The sequence below is a fragment of the Lissotriton helveticus genome, chromosome 12 (assembly GCF_964261635.1).
Source record: "Lissotriton helveticus chromosome 12, aLisHel1.1, whole genome shotgun sequence".
Lineage (NCBI taxonomy): Eukaryota > Metazoa > Chordata > Amphibia > Caudata > Salamandridae > Lissotriton > Lissotriton helveticus.
This window is the reverse complement of record NC_136073.1, coordinates 462,026,680-462,047,458: the sequence shown is the minus strand read 5'-3', so window position 1 is coordinate 462,047,458 and position 20,779 is coordinate 462,026,680. Positions and strand designations below refer to the sequence as shown.

At 42.9% G+C, this 20,779-nt stretch overlaps 1 protein-coding gene across 1 annotated transcript in view; it reads right to left on the bottom strand.

The window, feature by feature from the left end:
- Positions 1-283: 283 nt before the first annotated feature.
- Positions 284-20,779, bottom strand: part of GNAO1 (G protein subunit alpha o1) — a 714,636-nt gene continuing 694,140 nt past the window's right edge. The window contains exon 8 of the mRNA XM_078670261.1: positions 284-2,599. Within this exon, the coding sequence (XP_078526387.1) occupies positions 2,412-2,599 (188 nt within the window). The 3' untranslated portion in view covers positions 284-2,411. The remainder of the gene's footprint in view (positions 2,600-20,779) is intronic.

Below are 20,779 nucleotides of genomic sequence, written 5' to 3'. Positions count from 1 at the left end.
AATTCAGTCTTCTCTGGGAGTGTACGAAAAAACAATCACATTGGATTCATGGGCAGAGCAACTGATATTTCAAAATAGGATGCTGTATTTTATTTTCGCATCTTGTACATCGAGTAAGGTGAATGTCATGGGCAGATGTCCCTAACTTCACTTAAAATGGTACAAAGATTACTACAGGATAATCATGAGAATTAGGAAATTCAATATTGTTCTCCATTAATGTAGGGACAAATTAGGCATTTTGGAATCTGGAACAACATGACTGATGCTTTCAAACATGTAGTTGCATTTTGCTTCTTTTAATAAAAATAAAGAAACGACTGTAGCTTGAAAACCAGATTGGGAGAGACCAAGAAGTACAGACAAACGTTCTCTTTATTGAGCTACACATGAATATTTCAATATTCAAGAGAAATAGACTGGCAGTGTTATAGATCCCAGCAACCTCATTAGTCAGCAATACAAAGGCTTAGAAAGACGCAGCTCTTTAGGTTTTCCTCTTATTTTATTGAATCATTTGATTTTATTTTAATTTTTTTCACAGGTGTGACAGGTCTTCTTCAACTTTTTTGAAGTGAAACCGTGAAGAAGCTTGAGTTCTAATCAAAATAGAAATGACAAAGGATTGGTCATGAAAATTGTGGCTTTTAATGTAAACACTACATTCGATTGAATTTTTTTGTTTTTTTAATTTTTTTTGTTTTTTTGCAGCACAAACATCCCACATGAGAGAAAAACACCATTCACTAAGAGGAGGGAGTAGAGGAAGAAAAATAAAAAGCAGCACAAAAGCATTCACTGGAAAAAAAGAGAAAGAAAGAAAAATGAAGCTTATCCTGGTATGTAATACACAGTATTCATCAGAGCAAAAAAGTCTAACAGGGAAATATCATTCGGCAGCTACTGGCCAGTGAGAGATGTGCTTTTTCTATACAAACCTGGAGAGTGAATGCGAGACAGTTTTGGAATACACGTTTAACTAAGAGAAGTGTTAGAGAGATTGGTTCTGTACACTTTGACCTGCCAGACACGGCGGTGGTAATCAGCATGGTCTTATAACTCCAGGCTGGTAAAGACCTTTTCTAGACAGGGCGCTTTCAGTTCAAACAAAAAAATGAAAATTTTAATAACAATAAAGTAAAAATAAATAAATTAAAAAATTAAGAAATTCCCTTACCCCCAAATTAGGTACAATTAATTCATATTAAAATGAGGAACTAAGAACAGTAGAATGCCTTTTGTACCCATTGCAAAACATTTTAAAAAAGGGAAAAAAACGTTTATTCGTTTTTTTGTAAGCTACAAAGCACATGGAAAAATGTTCTTTCCTTTTTAGATTTCTATATGTAAAGACTCCGCTAAAACCAGATCTACAGCATTCTACAGAACATACAGCCACCATTCCATTTTCAGAAGGTTATACATTGACTTTTGTTTAAGGAAGGCTGTGTCTTACAAAGGCCAGAAGGTCATGCTACCGATAGAACGTCAACAGGAGCGTCCATGAAGCCAGTCTGCAGAGAGAAAGAAGGGTCTGGGATGCAGAATAACAATAAGATTGACCACAAAGAAATTCAAAATGGCTCCTCACAGTAAGACGTAAACAGTTTCACAATTGGGATTTCTCCTAGCTTTCTCTCTCTTTTTTCACAGCCCACCAAAAGTGAGGTTGGCACTGATATGATTACATTTCAGCAAAGGAAAAGGGCTACCAACAGCTTCTTTTTATTTTATTTTATTGTAGTCGTGTCTTATTTGGAGTTGGAAATGGGAAGGACCCCCCTGTTTCTCACAGACCTTTGCGAAAGCTTCAGCCCCCCCATTCCTGTGCTTGAACTTGGAGGAAGTTACATTCCACAAGTGAAGAGCTAAACGGTGCTGTCCTGTGCGTCCTTTTAAAAAAAGTTCCTAAAACTTTTACCCGGAAGAGGTTGAACAGAACAGATCAGCGCTGATGTCCCCTGCTCCACTACCCTCCCCTGCTTGAGGCCGACGAGCACACCATTAACCGCCAATGCTGGCCACCCTGTATTTGCCCGGCCACTAGAAATATATATATGTATATAGATATATATATCAACAGAAAGTAAAGACCCAAAGGGTTAAAAAAATAACTGTACGACTATTTCTTTTATGAAAGCACGTTCTTCAAAACTGAAGGATACCTGGGCTCTTAACACGGGGGCTGGAAGTTACAGAATCTGAGTTCTGTGGTTTGATTCCAGACGGGGCAGACCTCCATCAAGGAATCTGTTCTGTTCATATCTCTTTGGGACAAACTAAAAGATTGTTGTATTTTTTGTTTCATTTATATATATATTTATATATATATAAATTTCATTACGTCATTTTTATTTACCAACTTGCATTTTTGTCATAATCATTACCAAATAAGTTGCTATACACAATGGTCAGTATAAGCCACAGCCTCTGAGATTGTTGGCAATAATGATGTCGGTGACGGCGTCAAACACCACCTGGATGTTATTTGTATCTGTGGCGCAAGTCATATGACAGTAGATCTCCTTGTTGGGGGAACGATTCTTGCTTTCAAACTGTGCTTGGATGTAGGCAGCTGCGTCTTCATAGGTGTTGGGTCCTGCGTACAAGCAAAATATACATTGTCAGAGTTAGCTCTAATGGTAATCAATGAAAGTTGCAACAGACCCCTTTGCTTCTTGAATCCCTTCAGGTCCTATCGTAGGGACCCAACATTCAACTTTGGTATATTCCATACCTGAATTTACCAATCAAAGCTAATCATAAGCGTGCTAACCAAGTTGAGTGTTCCAGCATTTTGGACATAAATGAACTAAGATAACCACAAGACAATTTGAATGGCAAACTGTGGTGGGCACTCTAAAACTCTGTTTCATATTGTTAAACCATCCTGTTTCTATCTTAGAATATTTGCCCCAATTAATTCCACGTAGCATGTTACTGAGAGGTGAGTATTCTACAGGAAAAAATCCATACCAAGGTGTTCCTATTGGGAACTGCAGAAGCAGTACCAGCATGGTTCATTTGACTGCTGAAATAACATATCAAAAAACATTATACCAGAGGTCGCCTCTACCATACTAAGATCTTCCAGTCTGAATAAGTCACTTGTGTAAATTTCGACCCTTTCATTTTATTTGAATTCATCATCCAATTACCTATTTTCTTTGATTTTTAAGTTAATTTCAGGATGGAAATATTTGCATTAAAATGATAAATAATGTTGTTTTACCAATGTTGACAGTTATCCATATGTTTGTTTTTTACAGTTTTGATTTTGAACAGGGGAACCGCTCCTACACCTACAGCCTGTCCGCATACCTACATCATCTACTCCCTTGTTACTCCTTCCGGAGCCTCCTTTCATGATTGTTTCTTGGACATAGGTCTGTTCGTTTCCCAGGGCTCCTCGCTAGGTCTCAGCCACCGACCGCTTTAGCTATCGATTGGGATTCTCCTTGTTTTTATAACATACTTTGAATGGGCTTTGGGTCAGCTCATGACTGGATGGCTTTGTTGTGTAGTTTAGGAATCTGCTATTGATTAGATCGTTTTCCTCACTGTTCTTTTGTTTGTGACACTCTGGAGCATATTGGTCTCACAGTGTTCCTACTGACTGAGTGGTATCCCACCTCTTCTGATTGGAGGGGACTCTTTTACATGCAGCACTCCATCATGTATTTCCTTACTCTGCTTGTTCCTGTGCCCTACACGCTCTCCAATGGTTTGCATCCCATTCCCTGTTTCAAACAACTCATCCTCTCTCCTAAACCGGTGCACACAAGGGCATACTTACAAGCCCCTATCGGCAGAGGAACGTCACTTTTAAAGACGTTCTTGTGGCGATAGGGACTTCGCCTTATTTACAAGGGAGCATTAAGCTACTTAAAGTGGCTTAACGCCGCCTTGTAAATAAGGCACACTTTCTATACTTCGCGTGAAAGGGGTGGCAATGGGTTTTGCGATGGGGGTTCTGCCGCAACACCCATTGATTTTGACGCTGTCCCATATTTACAAGGGTGACATAAGTATGGGGCAGCGCCAAAATTAAGTACAGGGAAAACCTGGTCTTAACATGGCAAAATGAGGAGAAATGTTTAATTTGTCCTAGTTTTTGCTGTTTCTATGTGTGCTGCATTCCCTTCCTGCACATAAACAAATCATAAAAAGAATGACGTTTTGCAACTTCACAATGCAGCACACATAGGAGTTGCAAATCAACATTCTGGATTGTTTATGTGCAGGAGGGGAAACCTTCCTGCACATAAACAATCATTCCCTCAATGCAGGCACCCTTGCACCATCGTGCAAGGGTGCCTGCGTTGGTGCTAGGCAGCTGAATTTAGCGCCAGCGCAGGGAGAAACGCAAGGCGGCACTGAATTTTTGTAAATACGCTGTATCCCTGCATTTCTAAAGTGACGGAGCATAGCGTTAGCTATTTTGGAGCTAAACAGCGCTCTGCTACTTTTGTTGTAAATATACCCCGTAGTGTTTCTACTTTTAATTTACCATTTGAACTTGGCCGCCTGATATGATAGAAGAGTAAATTATACACGATTGATGTGTGCGTCATCACACTGATCTTGCTACTCATGTATTAATCGGCGGTCACCTTGAAAAGGATTTTCATTAATAGTAAACTCAGTCCAAGTTTGACAGCCATGTATCTGTATACAGTCATATGTGAAGGGCAGTAGCGAATATCTCGACTATTTAGAGCTGAAACCTATTGGCTTTGCCAATGCTTCTGTTGGTGTTGTGTATTGTTCTGCAGTGTTGATTCTGCTGTAGTAAAACTGCCAGACAAGAGTTCATCCCTTCATCAGCAGTTCTGTCACTGACTCTCTCTAGCTGCAAAGATGCTTTCACAGATAGTGGTCGCAGAATTCACTGTGCTGATTCGATGCTTCTTTGTGAAGTCAATGTTTTTTGGTATTTTGTTTTTATTATTCTTCGAAATTAACGCCTTAGGAAAACTAATCAATCAAAGGTCTACAGGTAAAATTTGGAAATATCATTCTGGCCTTCGTCATAAGACTGGAGAGAGGTGATTGGCAGGTGTACGTTACAAACTAAACTGTAGGAACGAGGGCACCGTTTTGAGGAACAAAATGTTGTAAGAAGTTATAAGAACATGGGTCCGAATGTGGCTTGAAAAATGCAATACTAAATTAACTATCTATTGGCCTGGATAGCAATAGACATCACAAGTATGGGCTACCAAACCCAGGGTAATTCATAACATGATAGCATTATTACTAATAGATTTCTGCCAAACGATTGAGAAAGGTTATAGAATTCGGAGACAAAAGAATTGTAGTACACTTTGTCAAATGCGTCCGTGCATTTATAACAAAAATAATGTCACTTATTTGGATGCCCCATCAGTAGACTACCCAACAAATGCACTACTATCAGGAGGTTGCTCACACCTTCTTGACATTGCTCTGTTTTTGTATAAATTACTTTAGCTAAATATTTGAATTCAGTCATGTAGCTTTTTTTTTTTTTAAACCGAAGGATTTACCTATGGATTTTTTTTTTTAAAGAAATACAGCATAGGAGACCTTGCGTATCTGGGTCATTTTAATTGCAAGCTGCAATACATCTGGAGTCTCCTGTGTCAACATAATACAAGGGTCTCCAAACCTAGAGTAATCCTTTATTTGAAGGATATCCCAGTTGTAGGCAATGGAGGTGAAAAGACTTTGGTAGTCTGAGCAATATATTAGGGACAGAGATCCAACTGAAATCTACGGAGATGTCTGAAATATGGAGCAAGTAAAACGAGTCATCACCTTCTCACTGCATGTGCATTACTTCCTTAAGTTTCAAGATTTTTTCACTACATAGAAAAATCAACATAGTCTTTTTCATGTTAACAAATGTTATGTCTTTTTAGCTTCAATAAGATGGTGATCATAACTGCAGTCAGGGGTTCGTATTTTCTGTTGATCAATATACCATAAATATGGCAACAGGTTACACTAAGTGACATTTGTAAACAAGCATTTGCAATGTAATAGGTCTTGCATTAGTGAAAGTTTTAGCTTTTAGCGTTGCAAATGATAAAGTTTGTAAGATTTTTTAATTTTTTCTTTTAAATATCCCAGCAGTAGCATAAGCAATAAAAGAAAGTCTACGAAGCAAGGAAAGGGTGCAGTACCACAGGCTGTTAATTGGTGTCCCTGTGTAGTTGTAAAGGGACCTCTAAATGCCACATAAGGTACTGCACCCTTAATGCAGATATAAAGAGAAAGATTGTAGTTGAGCATGCGTTATCATTTGTTTAGCGCCACCGCCATTGTTAAAGTGAAAGTGCAGCATGGCGTGCTGCTAAAAATAAACATATAATGTTTTTCACATTGAATAAGGCGAGCTGCGCAGAAAAAAGAAAGCTTGTGCAGTCGCCATTGTTAAAGTGAAGTGCCGGTATGGCGCAATTCCCAATTTGATTTAATCCGTTGCAATTGATGATGATGCGTATATTTGCTCTTTAAATGATACCCATGTTTGAGACACTGTTGTTTGATATAGATTACTGCCCCAGTCTCTTTGTGGTTTATGGGCTACTTCCTGTGGTCTGATACTGCAATGCCTAACAGATGACGCATCACTGGTACATTTGCTGTGGCAATGCCCTAAACTAGGGTATTTCTGGACCACTGTCCATGACTCACTCGAGAAGGCTGGTACTCTGCCCAGATCACCTACACTGGAACGTACACTACTAGGGCTGGGGCCACCAACACGCACCAGAACCGTGGCGACGCGCTTCTCAGATCTGGCCCTGTTGCTGGCGAAGCGCGCCATCACGATGAGATGGAAATCATCTAAACCGCCCAGCCCTGACCTGTGGCGGGCAGAAGTAGTGCGCTGGGGTAAGGCTGAAGGTGAAGCACTACAGAGAGAGGAACGCAGGGGCCTCCGGAAAACTCCGATCTCACTGGACTGGTTTGCCACGTTGGGGGCATTTGAGGCTGGCAATGACGAGGATGAAGGAGATACAAGTGAATAACCACTTGTGGTGTCACTATGCCCTGATTCACTCTCCCATGCACGGACACTGCCTACGGTGCACTGCGATAGGATACCGGGGACCCAGACCCATCGATCACACTACAACACCCTACCTGTGTGTTCAACTTACACTACGTATCCATACATTGGGAGTGACCCACTTGTCGATATTTCAATTATGTGCCTATTGAGAGAGTGTCGGGTGGGATTTCCTAGGGGTGGAGGGTGGGTTCGGATGTGAACGGGATTTGTTAGTTTGTTCTGGTTCATCGACAAAATGAAAAATCGAATTCACTTGGTTTATATATATGCTTTAAGCAAACGCATGCATGTATCACCAGGATTAATACTGAGCTCGTATATATGAAAATGTATGCATGTTACTGCTCTAACAACTATGCTAATAAACAGATTTAAAAAAAAATAATTTAAAAAAAATACTGCAATGCCTAATTAAGTACAATGTTTTGCAAGCTGAATACGGCGAGCTGAGCAGAAAGAAAGGCGCATTGAGAACAAGCATTTACAATGCAATGGTCTCGGCATCATTAAAGGTAGAGCTATTGGCATTGCTCATGACATTTCTTTTTTTTTCTTTAAATCATAAATAAATGGCATTGTCATTTACATTGTCAATACACACCACTCTGCACTCAACTGCACTCACCTGCACTGCACTGCACTCACCTGCACTGCACTGCACTCACCTGCACTGCACTGCACTCACCTGCACTGCACTGCACTCACCTGCACTGCACTCACCTGCACTGCACTGCACTCACCTGCACTGCACTCACCTGCACTGCACTCACCTGCACTGCACTGCACTCACCTGCACTGCACTCACCTGCACTGCACTCACCTGCACTGCACTGCACTCACCTGCACTGCACTGCACTCACCTGCACTGCACTCGCCTGCACTGCACTCGCCTGCACTGCACTCACCTGCACTGCACTCGCCTGCACTGCACTCACCTGCACTGCACTCACCTGCACTCACCTGCACTGCATTCACATGCACTGCACTCACCTGCACTGCACTCACCTGCACTCACCTGCACTGCACTAACCTGCACTGCACTAACCTGCACTGCACTGCACTCACCTGCACTGCACTCACCTGCACGCCACTGCACTCACCTGCACTGCACTCACCTGCATGCCACTGCACTGCACTCACCTGCACTGCACTCACCTGCACTGCACTCACCTGCACTGCACTGCACTCACCTGCACTGCACTGCACTCACCTGCACTGCACTGCACTCACCTGCAATGCACTGCACTCACCTGCAATGCACTCATCTGCACTGCACTCACCTGCACTGCACTCACCTGCACTGCACTCACCTGCACTGCACTCACATGCACTGCACTCACCTGCACTGCACTGCACTCACCTGCACTGCACTCACCTGCACTGCACTCACCTGCACTGCACTCACCTGCACTGCACTGCACTCACCTGCACTGCACTCACCTGCACGCACTGCACTCACCTGCACTGCACTCACCTGCACTGCACTGCACTCACCTGCACTGCACTGCACTCACCTGCACTGCACTGCACTCACCTGCACTTCACTCACCTGCACGCCACTGCACTGCACTCACCTGCATGCCACTGCACTGCACTCACCTGCACTGCACTCACCTGCACTGCACTGCACTCCACTGCACTGCACTCACCTGCACTGCACTGCACTCACCTGCAATGCACTCATCTGCACTGCACTCACCTGCACTGCACTCACCTGCACTGCACTCACCTGCACTGCACTCACATGCACTGCACTCACCTGCACTGCACTGCACTCACCTGCACTGCACTCACCTGCACTGCACTCACCTGCACTGCACTCACCTGCACTGCACTCACCTGCACTGCACTCACCTGCACTGCACTCACCTGCACTGCACTGCACTCACCTGCACTGCACTCACCTGCACTGCACTCACCTGCACTGCACTGCACTCACCTGCACTGCACTCACCTGCACGCACTGCACTCACCTGCACTGCACTCACCTGCACTGCACTGCACTCACCTGCACTGCACTCACCTGCACTGCACTCACCTGCACTGCACTGCACTCACCTGCACTGCACTCACCTGCACGCACTGCACTCACCTGCACTGCACTCACCTGCACTGCACTCACCTGCACTGCACTGACCTGCACTGCACTCACCTGCACTCACCTGCACTGCACTGCACTGCACTCACCTGCACTGCACTCACCTGCACTGCACTGCACTCACCTGCACTGCACTGCACTCACCTGCACTGCACTGCACTGCACTCACCTGCACTGCACTGCACTCACCTGCACTGCACTCACCTGCACTGCACTGCACTCACCTGCACTGCACGCACTGCACTCACCTGCACTGCACTCACCTGCACTGCACTGCACTCACCAGCACTGCACTCACCTGCACTCACCTGCACTGCACTGCACTCCACTGCACTCACCTACACTGCACTGCACTCACCTGCACTGCACTCACCTGCACTGCACTCACCTGCACTGCACTCACCTGCACTGCACTCACCTGCACTGCACTGCACTCACGTGCACTGCACTCACCTGCACTGCACTGCACTCACCTGCACTGCACTCACCTGCACTGCACTCACCTGCACTGCACTCACCTGCACTGCACTGCACTCACCTGCACTGCACTGCACTCACCTGCACTGCACTCACCTGCACTGCACTGCACTCACCTGCACTGCACTCACGTGCACTGCACTGCACTCACCTGCACTGCACTCACCTGCACTGCACTCACCTGCACTGCACTGCACTCACCTGCACTGCACTCACCTGCACGCACTGCACTCACCTGCACTGCACTCACCTGCACTGCACTGCACTCACCTGCACTGCACTGCACTGCACTCACCTGCATTCACCTGCACTGCACTCACCTGCACTGCACTGCACTCACCTGCACTGCACTCCACTGCACTGCACTCACCTGCACTCACCTGCACTGCACTCCACTGCACTCACCTGCACTGCACTGCACTGCACTGCACTGCACTGCACTGCACTCACCTGCACTGCACTCACCTGCACTGCACTGCACTGCACTCTGCACTCACTACTCTGCACTCACTACTCACTACTCTGCACTCACTACTCACTACTCTGCACTCTGCACTCACTACTCTGCACTCACTACTCTGCACTCACTACTCTGCACTCACTACTCTGCACTCACTACTCTGCACTCACTACTCTGCACTCACTACTCACTACTCTGCACTCTGCACTCACTACTCTGCACTCACTACTCACCACTCTGCACTCTGCACTCACTACTCTGCACTCACTACTCACCACTCTGCACTCACTACTCTGCACTCACTACTCACTACTCTGCACTCACTACTCACTACTCTGCACTCACTACTCACTACTCTGCACTCACTACTCACTACTCTGCACTCACTACTCTGCACTCACTACTCTGCACTCACTACTCTGCACTCACTACTCACTACTCTGCACTCACTACTCACTACTCTGCACTCACTACTCACTACTCTGCACTCACTACTTACTACTCTGCACTCACTACTCTGCACTCACTACTCACTACTCTGCACTCACTACTCACTACTCTGCACTCACTACTCACTACTCTGCACTCTGCACTCACTACTCTGCACTCACTACTCTGCACTCACTACTCTGCACTCACTACTCTGCACTCACTACTCTGCACTCACTACTCTGCACTCACTACTCTGCACTCACTACTCACTACTCTGCACTCTGCACTCACTACTCTGCACTCACTACTCACTACTCTGCACTCACTACTCACTACTCTGCACTCACTACTCACTACTCTGCACTCTGCACTCACTACTCTGCACTCACTACTCTGCACTCACTACTCTGCACTCACTACTCTGCACTCACTACTCTGCACTCACTACTCTGCACTCACTACTCACTACTCTGCACTCTGCACTCACTACTCTGCACTCACTACTCACTACTCTGCACTCTGCGCACTCACTCCTCTGCGCACTCACTCCTCTGCGCACTCACTCCTCTGCGCACTCACTCCTCTGCGCACTCACTCCTCTGCGCACTCACTCCTCTGCGCACTCACTCCTCTGCGCACTCACTCCTCTGCGCACTCACTCCTCTGCGCACTCACTCCTCTGCACTCACTACTCTGCACTCACTCTGCACACTCACTCTGCACACTCACTCTCTCTGCACGCACACTCACTCTGCACTCACTACTCTGCACTCACTACTCTGCACTCACTACTCTGCACTCACTACTCTGCACTCACTACTCTGCACTCACTACTCTGCACTCACTACTCTGCACACTCACTCTGCACACTCACTCTGCACTGTGCACGCTGCTGATATCATGGAATCTTCCACCACACTTTCTAAAACTCTATAGTCCGAAGCATAATAGGCACAGAACCAAAAGAAGGGTAGACATTGTGAGACACTTCACCACAGCCGCTTCTGTAACCTGTGCTGTAGTAACCTACAAATGTCAGTTAAAGCTCAATTGTATAACCTGCTGAAAATGAATAAACATCTATTTAAAAAAACAAACCTATATGATTATTCAAAATGTTTAATTTTTTTCCCGCGTGTTAACCCAAGTGACGACTTTTGTGCCAAATTTGGGAGCACGTCCCGGACGACGGTACCAAATGCACAGGTAGTGCATGTGGAAGACCCCCGCCATCAGTGCATGTTTAGTTTTGCCCTTGGTGACATCAGGGAATAATAAAAGGAAGTTGCGCAGCGGGAGTCAGAGTCAGTCCACGTCGCATCTAAAATAGCGTGTGCACTTAATTTCTTTCTAGGCCTGTCAGTACGCCTCATGTGACAGAGAGAGTTGTGGACGGGGTGTCCCTGCACTCCATATTTATTTTTCTGTGGTCCACCTCCCCCTACAAACTACATCTCCTCATTCCCCGCACTCTGCGTAGCTCCCTTCCTGCTAAATCCCCTGTCCAGGCTTCGGTTTGCCTTAATGCACACTCGCCGTTTCTTTTTTGGTATTGAGACGTTCCAATGACTTTCATATTCCTTCGACAGTTCACACTTCTATTTTTTCAACAGAATTAATATTTACAAACATCTGCTTTAACACCTTCCATGCTAATGACGGAATGGTTCACTCATGAGCACAAGTGCAAGTGTGCTCATGACGGAACCATTCCGTCATGAGAACACTTAAAAACAAGCAACCAGTAAACGTGTCCGTCCTAGATAAACAAACGCATTTTAAAACAAGAGGTGCTAATGCTACCTGCTGTGCGTCTGAGATGCCACGGAGTGCTAGCGGAAGAAACGATCGCTATTGTAAACAAGCTGAGGATCAACGGGCGCGATACAGCGTGGTGGGCGCGCACGACGCAGCGTGGGCGTGCACATCAGCTGAAGATCGCCGGAGAAGACACGAGTCTGCCTTCTGCCATGACTGACCCGATGCGGAGGGAAAGAGCCCGGTGAGTGGGGGGGGGGGGGTGGCAGAGAGAGAGAGTGTGAGAGAGTGTGTGTGTGTGTCTGTCTGTGTGTCTGGCGCATGCCTGCCTGCCTGCCTGCCTTTGTGCGCGTCCACAGACCCTGGTCGGCTCGTCCACCTCTCTGTAGTCCCTTGCTAGCTTACTAGGCGACAATAGTTCTCGTTGCCGAGACCTAAAAATGAAAGTGCGGCATTGGAGCTGCAAAATATAAACACTTATCTTTTACAAGTTAAATACGGTGGGCCGCACAGAATAAAAGAAAGGCGCACAGAGGCTATTATAAGTGAAAGCGCTATACGACACACTGCAAATAATAAAAATATATATATTTTAATGCAGCGCATGCTGAAGAACAGAAACAAATGAAAACCACAATTTTAATCACAAGAACAACGTGTCGGAGTGTGTAGCAATTGTGCCTATTTATAGAACTGGCTCTTTAGGAAATTAGCCGACTCATAGTCAGTTGGAGGCTTTCTATTAGAGGCTTGAACAATGACCTTTTTCTATAGATACCTACTTCATCTTTCTATATATGCTTCTTGAGTAAACCTATATATTATCTTTCTAGGTTGATAGATATAGTATCCTGTATCTTGCAGCAACACGATAATAACTGCGACCACATCAAATTTTAAATCGTGCAGCGTTTTACTTAGTTTCAAGCAATTTGGAACATCCGATTCCCCTTTTCGGGTGAATTAGTCATTATGCCTATTTAGGTAAGTAAGTTTCACCTCACCGGTTATCAAATACCATGGATTCGAGAGATTGTTTCTATTATCATGGAACATTTATAGTAAAATATGTGTTCCGTTTGTATTTTTTAGACATCAGGCGTGCTACCTTTGGAAATACGGCCCACTGGGATATATCTATATTAATATCTGACAATTGCTGTTTTGAATAACCCATTTCCATACAAGGTGAGCAAGACTAGACCACATGATTTATAATTATCGTTAGATTTCCAGTTGGCCTGAAGTTATATATATATAAAAAAATCGAGGAGTTTATAGGGTGATTTTAAACATGTTTTTTTCTAATGTTTAACATTTTTGAGTAGTTTATTGCTTGAGGGACCTTGATACTAATTTTTTCTAATCTTCGAGGGTTTCCATTCGTTTCCTGTTCACACTGTTAGACTGCATAATGGAAACGTAGAATGTTACTCTTTTTAAGCAAGTCCCTGACCACTTGTATTTGGACTAATATTTCTCCTTTTACTGTATTCATTGGTAATGTGGCTGCTCCAACATGGTATTATATCCTTTGTTGGATAATATGTATAATATACATATATTAGAAAAATGTAAGGAAAGGTTGCCCACTAAGGTGGTTTCTTAGTTAATGGACATGTAAATTTATGAAATGTAATCTGTTTTTAATTGACTAAATATAATTTGTGAGAATGAAACTTTATTTGGTTTTTCTATTTTTCTATATATTTCAGAACTGTTTGTGGCTCCTGAAGAAGGCGTTTTTCTAACGCCGAAACGCGCGTCGAGTTATTAACTGCCACTCTTTGAAAAATTAATTATATGTTTTTAAGTTGGTTCTTTGTTTAATTTTTGGTTTATACTATAATGTTTTTTTATCTTTATTGTGTAATTATTAGTATGTATTCTTGTTTTCATGAATTATGATTGTAACTTAAATGTACATTAAAATACAAGTTTTTAATAGTGTGTATCTGTATGTCCACCTTCATTGCAACCCTTTTCCTATTTTATTGTTATTATTGCCTAGGAATGTTACATGCAAACAATTGTGCCTGGAACACCAGCTACGGCGAAGAACTCGATAACAAAAGAGTGCTGAGGAACTGGAAATTAAAACTAGAGTATTGTCACGTGTAACAGTGACAGTCCCTATGGGAGGTTACAAGAGTAAAAAAGGGGGACTACTAAAGAAATTAGCCAAAGAAAAAAAGTATTTTCAAAATAAAATTAAAGTAGTCAATTAAAAACATGGGTTGAGCTTAAAGCCCATATTCTGAATACAACACGTCTCGAAGAGATAGCGCAAGCGATACCTAGATGAGGCCTAAAAAAGGAGACAACAAAAGGCCCAACTCAACAGCAGTTAGGCAAACATTGTGCCATGTATAATGTCCTACACAGGAACAGTGAGAGTCAAATATCTCCTTATTAGGATTTCACTTTCAGGGAGTAGTGAAGTTGAACCCTCAATTCTTATTCTGGAAGGGTAGAGCGGAGCACTACTTATTCAACTATCATACATATCAGTCACATAAAGACGATGTCCAAGCTAGAACAAGAGATGAGACTTTATTACTATTAGAGTAATATGTTAAGTAACTCTAAGAAGTTTTTATAGCAGAAACCATACTTGAGTAGGTACTGAATTACGCTATAAGTTGTCAGTGCCTTATAGGAGCTGTGTGCAATTTATTAAGCAATTTGAGTTGTAAGCTAACAGCTGTTGATGCACAGTTTGATAATTAATTCAGTCTTTGTGATGTACTCCTTTACTTCATTGCACCATCACACAAAATCTCCTTTACTGCGCGGCCTGCAGTGACTGTGTTGTGATAAGTACTACCCATCAATCAATCAATATATACTTTATTCGGCATAAAACAATACCATAAAAGTACAATGTAAAAAAGCATCGAGGTCATCATAGGTCGGCAGTATTTGTGAGCGGAGCCCCCTTGGTATCCTTTTCAGGCGTACATACTGTTCTGCAGAGCTTTTTGATAGCTTAGCAAAAGGTGAAACAGTAACTACCTCCTTAACAAGTGGGAAAGTGAATAAAAAGAATGAAGGACTAAGGGAGAAATTCATTAAATTAGAGAGACTAAAAATCGCAGAAAATTCTAAATGGTGGGATGGAGCAACCCTTGAACAGTATGTACGCCTGAAAAGGATACCAAGGGGGCTCCGCTCACAAATACTGCCGACCTATGATGACCTCGATGAGGATCTCTTATTAGCCTGGGAAAAAGAATTAATTTCCAACTCCAACAATCTCATGAACATTTTGATTGAAAGCGCATCCCGCAAAGTCAAAAAACTTCAGGAGGAAATTGCACAAGTGGAATTGGAAATTAAAGAATTGAATCTTAAAGAGGCAACTGACAAAAACTACGAGATACTAAAAGGTATATTGGAGAAACACCAGATTGATATTAAACAGCGTAAGGCACGAAAAATAAAAAGAGATGAGATTGATTACATACAAGGTAGGGTTTTTACCTACGCAAGAAAATATGATCATCTTATTGATAAGGGGACAAAAGGAGCAGCACAACAGGGACAGAGATCAACTCCTGTAAGCTCTGCATCGACATCCCTTGAGACCATTCCTAGTGAAAATGAGACGGAGGTCTCGTCAGACGGCAGTATTCAGGGTAATGCTTTTTTAAGGGAGGTAAAAAGAATGAAACGGGGAAACAGAGATCAGTTAAGATCACAGGAAAATACAACAAAAAGACTAGGAGGGGAAAAAGAGGAGGAACCAACTCCAGGAAGACAGGGAATGAGATTGAGATCATGGAGGAAATAGTGGAACAGACAGAAGGATCAAGGGGTGTTGAAGTGGTTAATCTCAGTGACAAGTTGTTATCAAAAGATATGATTTCTGTGTTGGAACGGGGTATGGGTTTCTGCCCTAGTGCACAAGGAGATATACATAAATCAATGGTTGATCTCTTTAGATTTACGAGGAAACTGAAATTAAAAAAACATTTTGATTGTAACCCAATTGCAAATAAAAATGTGGAAATAGAAATTTCTAATCCGACTCATACTGTACCAACTATACAGGATATTAGAGACTGTGAAATACTTTTATCTATTGTGGATGATGATAGAGACCACATGTCTATAGACTAATTACTTCTGGATCATGACATCGAACCAGACTCTACAATCTCTAGGGGTCTACATAATAGGTCACGATGGACCCCGACCCTGCCTAGTGGAAATAGCGTAGACATGTTTCACAAATTAGTCACTGAAGATTTATATAACCACCTAAAACACCAAAAGAAACACAAAATCAGAACTATAGACAATCTAAGTATACAGGAACGCCGTGCACTAGTGGTCCTGAGTCAATTACCGAATGTTACCATCAAAGAGGCGGATAAAGGTGGTAACATTGTGGTGATGAAAACGGAGGCCTATAACTTGGAAATAAAGACACAACTTAAAGACCAAACATGTTATGAAGAACTTAGAGGAAACCCGATAGGACCACTAATGACCACTGTTAACAAATATCTCGAGGGGTGGTGGGCATGAAGGCAGAATCAGTAGGGAGGAATTTACATATCTAAGGATAGACAAACCGAGGTTCCCATGTATTTACACTCTCCCAAAAATACACAGAAATGCCCAAACACCACCAGGGAGGCCAATTATTTCCAGCATAGGAGGTCCAACCAAAAGAATGTCACAATATGTGGACAAATTCTTACAACCACTAGTGCGCAATCTACCAGCATATATCAAGGATACTCAGCACATCCTAAGCATTATATTGGATGTACCATGGGAGGATGGCATGATTATGGCCAACCTAGATGTCACCTCACTTTATACGAGTATCAGGACGGACCTAGGATTGATTGCTACCAGAAAATTTCTTCAAAAGAGACCGGCATCTCAGTGGGCTCACACTGAGATGCTAATTAAGATGATGGAACTCATCTTAGAAAATAATGTTTTCCTATTTGAGAATAGCTGTTACATACAGAAACAGGGCGTTGCCATGGGTTCCAGATTTTCTCCTTCCTATGCTAACCTGTTCATGGGCAGGTTCGAGGAGGAGTGGATCTGGGGCCCTAGTGGTACACAATGGAGTGAATCCATCATATATTGGGGTCGTTACATCGATGACTGTCTACTTATTTGGTCAGGTGATATGAACAGTCTGAGACAATTCTGTGAATACCTAAACTCTAATGCGATGGGGATACACTTCACACACTCCATGAGCAAGACTCAGATTGAATTCCTGGATCTTACACTATTCATTAAGGACAACAAAATAGAGAGTAAACTATACAGAAAACCAACATCATGCAATGCCATCTTGCATTCTGATAGTTCTCATCCAAAACATCAAATTCAATCCATTCCCTTTGGAGAACTGACACGAGCACGAAGAAACTGCAGCACAGATGGAGATTTCTTTGCATGTAAGAGGGACATGAGAAATAGATTTATGGCGAGAGGATATAATGCAGACACAGTCAAGAGAGCTGAACATAGGATAGACATGACACCTAGAGATGCCACATTGAAACACAAACAAAAAACAGACAGTGACAACACGAAAATTAGACTCATTACTAACTATGATGACGCGGCAGTCGCACTAAGAAACAGCATGAAAAAACACTGGTGGATACTCAAGAATGATAAATCCCTGAACAATCACATCGCCAAACAGCCATTGATCACATATAGGAGGGGCAAAAATATAAAATCTTGGGTGAGCCCTACCTATCCAATAATTGCCAAGACGGCACAGGACTGGTTAACTCAGAGTTGCATAGGTTTCCATAAATGTGGTATATGCAAATTATGCCCCATGGCAATGAACAAAACTAAAACATTCCGCAACTACTTAGGTAGAGAATTCAGAATAAAACAAATGCTGAATTGCAATATTTGCTTTGTAATATACATGATTGTTTGCAAATGTGGGAGTTTTTACATTGGCAGTACAAAAAGAACACTCAAAGAGAGAATATCTGAACATGTAAGAGCGATACGACACAATGATGTAAGATATAACACTGCCTCACATGTAAATGAATGTACTAGTCAAGGAAAGAATAAAACCATCAGTTTCTGTGCCATTGACCAGGTTAGACAGGACCCAAGAGGGGGCAATAGAGAATTGTTTCTACGCCGTAGAGAGGCATCATGGATACTAACCATGCGGGCGGTGGAATATGGGATGAACTCAGATCAGGAACTACATTATTTTTTGTGTTGACTAACCAGTGTTTCTTACTGTCAACATAATATTAGATGAAGACTTCTGCATGCCATGTTTCCTATACACAAAAAAATGTTGACGAAGGTGAGGTTATCCCCGAAATATATTTCAGGCTTAATATGCTCATATCCCTGTGATATAACACGAAAGGAATAAGTAACATAATTCCGTATCTGTGTTTTTTACTTTCAGTTGGGGTGACGATAGCGATAATTCTATCGGACATGAGGCACAACTTATGGTCAAATACCTGAAGTTTTGGATCCATATAATTCTTGGTCCCAGTAACAACACGGGTGATAAGATTACATTATCGATGCTTAGGTAAGCGATGAGAAGCATATTATATAATCAACTTTGCCCTCTATAAAGATATATGGATTAGTTTATTCGTTGATCTCCTAATTAGGTATAATATACACCTTTGAATACTGAACACTAATTACCAGGGCAATATTTAATATAGAATATATACAAACTTTTCCACAGCACGAATACAAAGACAGACCCACGTGTGCGAAAGGACTTTTAAACCCAGCCGGATAAGGCTGGGACGGAATTACAACCAGCCAGAAGGTTTGTCGCTAGGTTAGAGATTTTGCCTTCCCTATATCTCAAATATGTCAATATTGAAGATATTACTTGAATCATATGATGACTTTCAGGCATACAGCTAATCACCAACTGAAAATCAGGTAGGCCTGAGCTACTTGCTCAGTCTCATATAAGATTTTAGCACAATATTTAATTGTTAGCATGAACTTTTAAATATATAATTTTTTTCTCACTGAGACAAATTTTCCTCACCTGGGTATATATTGACCGCTCTCACTTGGGCCTTTTTTTTCTGGCATATTGTCTATCAGCGAGGCATAGTGCCGATGTGATGCCGGGATTTTTAATGCGATAGGTGAATTGATTGACTCACACGAAAGGTGGGGCTTCTACCTGCCCCCTTTTAAGGTTTCTCATTGCCTTAATGGGGTAAGACCTCTTCTATCCTCCCTATCACTCACCCTTATCTCACATAAGATTTGTATTCGGATATCAATGCATAACTGTTCTAATAATTCACCCACTTGCATGATACTACAGATCTTAATGATATGTTTAGAATAACAGTGCCCTGTGCTCGGCGGGACTACAATATATGTTTGTATTGTTTTTTCCCCAGCCCTGATGAAGTCGTGGGTATCAGCCCAAACGACGAAACACGTGTTGGCTGGTCTTGAAGAAAGCCTTATGGATTAAAAGAACCATTTCACTCAACCTGATTGTGTTTTGTGGATACAATTTATGACACTGTGAATGTATATTAGAGTTGGTGTGATAGGATTTGCTTGAGTTACTATTAGATCTACGGATCATTGGTGGGTTTGGATGATGACCCCGACCTAGGCACCCAACAACCTAAACCTGTAATAAGTTATAAACTTGAAAACTACCGATATTTGGTGTAGCGCCAGTACCATCCAGGAATATCATCCCCTTCCTTCACTATCTCAAGTTGGTGGCCCCTTCACGTGGGAAGGTTCACAGTGCAAATGTTGTCGTTGATTGTGGCTCACACAGCCAACAACACTGTTTGAAGACAGTATCCTAACAAGGACATCAATGTCACTTGAAGAATGGGTATGAAGAATTTCAAGGCACATAGGGGTCATACAGTGATGCCGGGCTCGCTTGAAGAAACAATGCAGGGAAAGGGCACACCAACCTCACATGGACACTGGTGTCACTTTAAAAAAGGATGCATAACAATGCAGGGTGCAAACAGTCAACCACACCAGCATCACTTGAAGATACGTTCATGGCAATGCAGGGTGCATGCACACAAGCCTCTCATGTATATTGACATTGTTTGAATAGACTCTCACAAGGTGGCAACAATGTGAAGCACAAGAATATTTGGACTACTCATGAGGGAGATCGTAGGACAGACTGGGCAGTCACTTCAAGCCCCCAGTCTCAGCAGGCTTGAACTCTCGGACCTCCTTACTACAATGTTCCATACCGGGGGACTAAGGATGAATAAGGAAGGTTGTACCCTCATCTCTAATTCTCCTTCAGATGCAGCAGTAGAAAAATATTTTGCTCATTCTTTGGGTTCAGCCCTTAGTCCTCAAGAGAGATAGTCCAGAAATTGACTTCTGGTTCCTCACAAACCGTCTACAAGGGAGTACAAAGCACCTTGGCATACAAGGTGAGCACTGAATAACCCAGAAAGGTGTAACATGTGTACAGGACATT